Source organism: Cucurbita pepo, chromosome 19 (genome assembly GCF_057944985.1).
Source record: "Cucurbita pepo subsp. pepo isolate OVF chromosome 19, ASM5794498v1, whole genome shotgun sequence".
Lineage (NCBI taxonomy): Eukaryota > Viridiplantae > Streptophyta > Magnoliopsida > Cucurbitales > Cucurbitaceae > Cucurbita > Cucurbita pepo.
The window spans coordinates 1,861,374-1,868,612 of NC_141816.1; the positions used below are offsets into that span (position 1 = coordinate 1,861,374).

The 7,239-nt window shown below is 40.5% G+C and overlaps 2 protein-coding genes across 2 annotated transcripts in view; one reads left to right on the forward strand and one right to left on the reverse strand.

Annotated features, from left to right (window-relative positions):
• Positions 1–327: 327 nt before the first annotated feature.
• On the forward strand, positions 328–2,420 carry LOC111781237 (hydroxycinnamoyl-CoA:piscidic acid hydroxycinnamoyltransferase-like). The gene is made up of 2 exons (XM_087120043.1): positions 328–1,039; positions 1,522–2,420. Exons 1-2 carry the CDS (start codon positions 377–379, stop codon positions 2,239–2,241), a joined length of 1,383 nt encoding a protein of 460 aa, XP_086976169.1. The 5' UTR covers positions 328–376; the 3' UTR covers positions 2,242–2,420.
• A 1,946-nt stretch (positions 2,421–4,366) lies between these two features.
• The window catches only part of LOC111781616 (C2 calcium/lipid-binding plant phosphoribosyltransferase family protein), a 4,158-nt gene continuing 1,285 nt past the window's right edge, over positions 4,367–7,239 (reverse strand). Inside the window, exons 2-3 of the mRNA XM_087120042.1 lie at positions 5,961–7,239; positions 4,367–5,548 (exon numbers count right to left, since the gene is read on the reverse strand). The exon at positions 5,961–7,239 is cut by the window's right edge and continues 463 nt beyond it. Of these exons, the coding sequence (XP_086976168.1) occupies positions 4,472–5,548; positions 5,961–7,239 (2,356 nt within the window). The 3' untranslated portion in view covers positions 4,367–4,471. The remainder of the gene's footprint in view (positions 5,549–5,960) is intronic.

The window sequence follows — 7,239 nt, forward strand, 5'->3', positions numbered from 1 at the left end:
GATTGATTTGTTTTGTCTGTGAATTTTTAATATCTTTTATCTATCATTGTATTAAATGATTCCAAATGATAGATAAATAAAAACAATTTAAAATTTTTAATTTTTTTTAACAATCCCGAACAAAAAAACGTAGGGTTTAATTGGGTTTGGTTACTAATTCAACCCCGAATTCATTCTGAGGTTGATATAAAACATTCCCTCAATCCGATCTGAACATGTACATTCTTATTGTAAACGGGACCCGACTCGGCCCATGTACACCTTAATCTAAATGGAGAATCTATTCAATGTCGGGAGGTAGAGTGGACATCTTTATTTATATAAAGGGTAGCTTACAAAACATCTCTCCAATCCAAGCTCTTGAAAACCAACGTGAATGGCGTCTATAACCATCCATTCCTCCTCCACCGTCGTCCCCAGCCACCCTACTCCCACCGGCGCATTCTCCGTCTCCGAGTGCGACCAATACAGGGCATGGACTCACCTCCCCAGCGTCTACGTCTACAAATCCCCGGCAGCCGAGGTCGTCGCCGTCGAGTCCTTAAAAACCTCCCTCAGCCAAATCCTCGTCCCTTTCTACCCTCTTGCCGGGCGTCTCCACTGGCTCCCTGGCGGCCGCCTCGAGCTCGACTGCTGCGCTGCTGGAGCCCTATTCGTCGAAGCTTCCACTGACGCCAAGCTGGAAGATTACGGCGACTTTGCACCGTCGGATGCTGTAAGAGAACTCGTCCCGTCCGTGGATTACAATTCTCCGATCGAAGAGCTGCCGTTGCTTCTATTTCAGGTGACGAGATTCAGCTGCGGTGGGGTTGTAATTGGCGTAGCTAATTGTCATACGGTGGTGGATGGCGCCTCCGCCGTCACGTTCATTAACTCGTGGGCGAGCATCGCGCGTGGAGAGAAGACGGTGGAGACTATTTTGCAGCCGTTGCATGATCGGAAATTTCTGCTGCCGGAGAAGCCGCTTCGTCCGCCGCGGTTCGACCACGTTGAATTTACTAAACCACCCCCACTTATCCTTGGCAGCTCCAACCCTGAGGTAAGGTTTTTTAGTCAATGGAATATGAACCTCACGATTTTTACCATTTTAGTTAAATTAAGGGTTTAGTAAATAATATTTAACATAATTTTTAAAAGCTTAAAATTTAATATTATAGTACAATAGATTATGCTTCAAAAATACATATTAATTTATTTACTTATTCAAAAGTATATAAAGAAAGAAATATATATAGTTTTTTATTTTAATATATATATATATAGATAGATAGATAGATAGATAGATAGATGTAGATATAGATATAGATATAGATATAAAAAGACGACGAATGTGAATCTAGGTGAGGTCGAGGACGGAGAGTATGATTTTCGTCTACAGCTCTGTTTTGTTAATGGAGAGAAATTTCTTTTCACTCCTCACCCAAACGAAGTTTTCTCACCTCGTTTAGGTGGGTCCTCGTGAAACCTCAATTTTATAGGTTAAACGGACATATGAGATCTCACATTGGTATTTCTTAATAGGAGGAGGCAAAGCATGAAACCACATCGGCATTGCTCAAACTTACTAAAGAACAAATTGAAAAGTTGAAAAAGAGAGCAAATTCAAACCTAACGAATCAAACCATGGACGTGACCGATGAAGTACAACCACGACCGTACTCTCGATTTGAGGCTATTACCGGACACATATGGGTTTGTGCATGCAAGGCTCGCAATACAGGCGAGAGTCGACAGCCGACGGTGATTCGTATCCCTATTGACGTAAGAAGACGGATGAAGCCACCCATCCCAGAAAACTTCTCAGGGAACTCATCTTTCGTCGTCTCAACGCCGGAGTGCGAGTTTGGCGAATTGATGTCTCAACCATTAAGCTATGCTGCAGGAAAGATAAGAGAAGGAACATGGAAGATGACAAGCGAATATGCGCAATCAGTGGTAGACTATCTAGCAGGGCAAGATGACTTTAACCGGTTGAGAACATCATTCCACTCCAAGGTTCCAGTCCAGGCTTCGTTCTGGGGCAACCCTAATCTTTCAATAGGGAGTTGGATGTCGTTTCCGTTTTATGAGGCAGATTTTGGCTGGGGACGACCGAGTTACTTCGCGCCAGCAACGTTAAACACCGATGGAAAGTCCTACATAATGGTGGGGCCATCAGATGATGGGTCGCTCATAGTAGCGATACGGTTGCAAACACGGCATATGGATGATTTCAAGAAGTATTTCTACGAAGATATATAAAAATTCGAGTAACACTGAAATCGTTACTGTTGAGTAATCTCTATGTTTTCGTTTTTTCTTGCATGTTGTTCATGGTTGTCACCATAGTTTGTTATAAAGCCCAGCTATGTTCTTCTTTCTATGTAATATTTTGTTCGGTTTTGGTTTGTCATGTTGATGATATTTAATCTTTCATTTCAGTTTATCATATGCATTATATTTGACCCGTTGCTTATATGGATTGAAGTGTTGAAAGGAAGAAGATGATGAGCGAACTCGGAAGCCGTGAAGAACAAATGATCCGGGTTACAAAAACCACCGCACCTAAATGATGGGGAACATTCTCTGTTTATAATTATTTACATAATCAAATAGATTACAAATGAAATGGAAAGAACAGTAAATGGATACACGATATTAGCCTATGATCAAGGGTCAAATATGATACATATAGTAAACCGTAATGGAAGACTAATTATTCTCGACAGCACACGTTATCTTATTTGAATTGGACTATGATTAGAATTAGACCTAACATGTATCACGTTGTTATTTTAAAACGGTTCCACAATGTAACAACCCCACAATTTCTTTTAAATTAAGACACATATAGTTCCTATCATGAGCGAAAAATTATTCAAAACGTTCTTCGTAATCTTCATTATAACCACAATATCATCCATTTAAACCTTTATTATAATCTCGTTTTAAATCCTACCGATACATAATTCTCACAAAACGTTACACTAATATAATATTATATCTAATTTTGAATTTATTTTAAATGTAATAAAATGAAAATAGTTAAAAATAATTATGAGATAATGTAAGTTAATTTTAATTTTAAAGTTATAATAGATTAAGAATATATAAGATTTATGAGTTAAAATTGATTTTAAAAAAAAAAATAGCTGTCAAACATAAAACATGTAAAGAAGAGCCACTTGGAAGAAAGGTGAGCTTGTCTAGTACAAGTGTGTTACACGAAGACACTACTTGTCGGGTTCTTTTTATTTATTTTTAAAAATTTTAAAATAAAAAAATATATTTAAAATATATATATATATATATATATATATATATATATATATGAAAATAAAAAAAGAAAAAAAAAATGAATGGCTGTTACGTTTCCTTTTATCGGGCATTCGATCATGGCCGACCATAAATAGGAACTAATTGATTTGATGGGATTTTCTGTGCTTTTCCATTACCCACATATTCTTTTTTTTTATTACAAAATTAATATTTATAATTTTAAATCTTCAAATTAATTTTTTTTTATTTATCAAAGTTTTCTCAGAATATAATTATAAATATGTTAAATTAATAAAAATATATTCTTTTTTTTTTTAATAATAGTAGAAGGTTCAAAAAAAATTCCTAACAATAACCTTTAAATTTGGTCGGTTAATTATAGGCCACTTCAGTTCGAATCCTGCCATTGATATCAGTGCTTTACAGCTAACAAACATTATCCGCTTACCTATTGTCGTTAGCCTTACGAGGTTTTCACATCTTTGTGTTTGTAAGGAAGATTTTGTTTCAATTTCGCATTCTGGGCAGTAGTATCTAAAAAAAATTAAAAATTTAAGTTTCGATTGTTGAAAAAGGTCAAAGATAATGTATATATCCTCAAACAATTCTAATTTGAATTTCGGGATTAATTCGTCTAAGCTGAAACATCTCCCGATTGGGTCTCAACTATTGGTAAAGCAGTCAGCAGAACTTGATTTAGCGGCTCTTTACAAAAGGCGTGAATGCAAATAAAAAACATCTCCCGAATAAGCTTCGCGGCCGGGCGGTTTTCGTAAAAGAAGAAACATTTGTCGATAAGCTTGTGCTTGTTTGGAGGGATATCATAAATGATTAAATTGTGTTGTTTTCTGTACATCAGCAACCTAAGGATCCTATTATAAAGATTTGGTCGCAAATAAAATATTTTAGTATCTAAATATATCAGAATGATACTATTTAATCAAATAATCAAAATTATTGTAACAGTCCAAGTCAACTACTCATAGATATTGTCCGCTTGGCCCGTTACATATCGCCATCAGCCTCACGGTTTTAAAACGTGTCTACTAGGGAGAGGTTTTAAAAGCCTTATAAGGAATGCTTTGTTACCGTATCTAACGAGGTAAGATCTCATAATCGATACTCATGTACTTTCGTATAAAGTTAAAAAGTAAAAAATAAATTAAAAAATTACCAAAATATCCTCTTTCCTTATGTACTTTCCGTCCACAGCCTACATTAATCGGTCCGATAAACACGGAAGCCTTTTAAAGAAGTTGACACCCGAAGACGGCAACCGGACTCGAAAAATTGGGTGCCGAAGGTAATAAAACCCGCACGCCACCGCCACCATCCTCAACGGCACAACATACAGGACCACCGCCACTGCAAAGCATATTGCTGTGAAAATCCCGGTGGCGCGTGGATCTTGCCATGTCACCAATGCCTGCACGCGTTCGGCTTGAGTAGCCAAATCCCCCAATAAGTGTTGCACATGCGCCCCAATTGCTCTCAACTTATCATACCTCATCCGTACAACTTCCGACGACCTCGTGCTCGGCATGCCGTCGAACTCCTCATCCAGTTCGTCCATTTCGACGGTGTCGGACATCGATAGCTTCGAATCAAAATGCGGGAGAAGCCCCCGTGACCGGAATTTGTAGTTCCACGCGCTGGTGACGAACGCGTAAAATGAAACTGTGGGAATGATGAGATCGGGAAACCAGATTAGAATCACCAGAAGCGCGTGGACGAGAATCGTGGAAGTCGGATTCCGCCACGATCGGGTGTCGTCGACCCATTTCACGGCGGCGATCACCGTGGTGGCTACGTTGATGATTCTGTACCAATTTGCTCGGACTTTCCGCATGCTAAAGCCGTGCGATTCTGCGTCGAGCATGAATAGAATGATCTCTCGCCGGAGTGGCGGCTCCGATCTCGAGAGATGGCCAACAATCGTCTCCACCGCCGCGATCCGGAGCTGTTCCTGTTGCCGGATTCCGAGGGGCTTCACGTGGTGCATCAATGGCAGCAGTGGCTGCGAATACACGTGGATGAAATCGAACGGCGGCGCCGTTCGGACAAATCTGACAGCGATTTCAAGTTCGCCCATTTTCTTGGAGCCGGCGGCGGAGAGAAGTAAGAGAGGGTAGAGATTTCTGTACACCTTTCCGGTTTTCAGTGTAGAGATTCGGATTCGGACTTTGCCGATTAGTGAATCGGACCGCTCCGGTTCGGTTGAACCGTCTGTTTTGGGTTCTTCTGTGCTGTCGAAAACTCCGATGGTCAAAACCGTACATGGGTCGTAAACCTGGTAGAAACAGAATTTTATGGTTAATTTTAATTATTTATTTATTTATTTTCCACTTTTGATATTAAATATTTAAATTTAATTTTAAAGATAAAAAGGGCTAATAAAAAGTAAATAGAATTTAAATACAAATATTATAGACAAAAAAAAAAAAGAATTTATTCGATTTTTCATATGAATTTTTTTAATAATATTTAAATAAGTAATATATGTATGTATGATATTTAGTAAAATATTTTTCTTCATTGATATTATTATTAAAATTTGAAAAAAAAAAAGAACAATTATATTTATAAACTATATTTAAAAAAGAAAAGTTAAAAAATACTTTATTAAAAAATAAAATATTTATACGAGGTTAATAGTCAATTTCAAAAATATTTGAACAAAAGATGCTTTCATATGTATATACCTGCCACGTGTACTGCTCGTTCCATTTCGGGTCAAAACTGTTGCAAACCGTCCGGGTTCGGACCCACTTCGATCCGTACTTGGCTACACAGTACGCGTCGGTGGAGCCTTTTCCAGCCGCCGTCGACTTCATCGGGACCAAATTCTTACACCCAATCACACCGATCTCGATCAAACCCACCGACGGCTTCCACAGCTGCCTTGCTGTCGGGCGGTAGTCACTGCTCACGTGCGCCGCCTCATCCATCACGTGATACCCACCGTCAAAACATAACCTCAGATGAATCCTTCCCTTGTACGACGATTCCTTCTCTTCCACCAGACCAGCAAGCGTGCACCACCGCGCTGTCACTATCCGATCATCCACGCGCCGCTCGATTTCGGTGAGTGGGATTCTAACGACCCCCACGGCAGCCGGATATTTCGAGCTACGGCGACTCTCGAGGGTGAAGACCAAGTGGTCGGTCATCGGCTCGGCGGCGACAAAGAGTAAATCCTCGTTCCACGACGGAGCTCCGTTTTGAGTCACGGCGGATCTGGTTACCGAAACTTGGAAACCCAGTTGGGCTCTGACTTGAAACGAAGCTTCTTTCACGGCGGTGATCGGAACGACGTCTTGGGCTTCGATCACGGTGGCGCGTAGATACCAAAGCTTCGGCGATTGGTAAATTTTTGCTCTAGAGTTGAACTTCCCAGCGGCGTCTGTCTTCACCGCCTCGTTAAACGCGTCATCCGCTTGCGTACCAATCCACGTGGCCAACATTAAATACCCGCCAAAGGCGACGTCGTTTCTTTCCGTTTCTAATCTGTACCATTGTGGGGCCAGGGGAATGTCGGGTTGGTCCCGCAGGAGAATATCTGACACCTCGAAACACAAGCCACCTAAGAAATTGCCTTTGTCCACGTCGGATGGTGATGATACGACACCGTTTTTTGTGTCCCAGACAGAAACTTCCATGATGGAGGCGGAATCTGCTGCTTTGCGGCTAAATGCAAAAGTCTGATCCCACTCGAACACGTGGCTCTTTTTGGCTGGCTCTGATGTGATGCGTTCACCGAATGCTTCGACTTTAACGATCGGACGGTTGCTAGTGGCAAGTGCGCGTGCTTTTACTACTCGCACAAAGAGGTAGTACATCTTCTCAACGAGATCGAATGTGGACCGTTCGATTGTTTGACTTTCTTCTGACTCCAGTGTGTAACTTGATACTGCCGCCGGTCTTTTGATTGGCTTTGGCGCAAACGCCGGTGGTATCGTTTGAATTTGATCGACTCCCGAT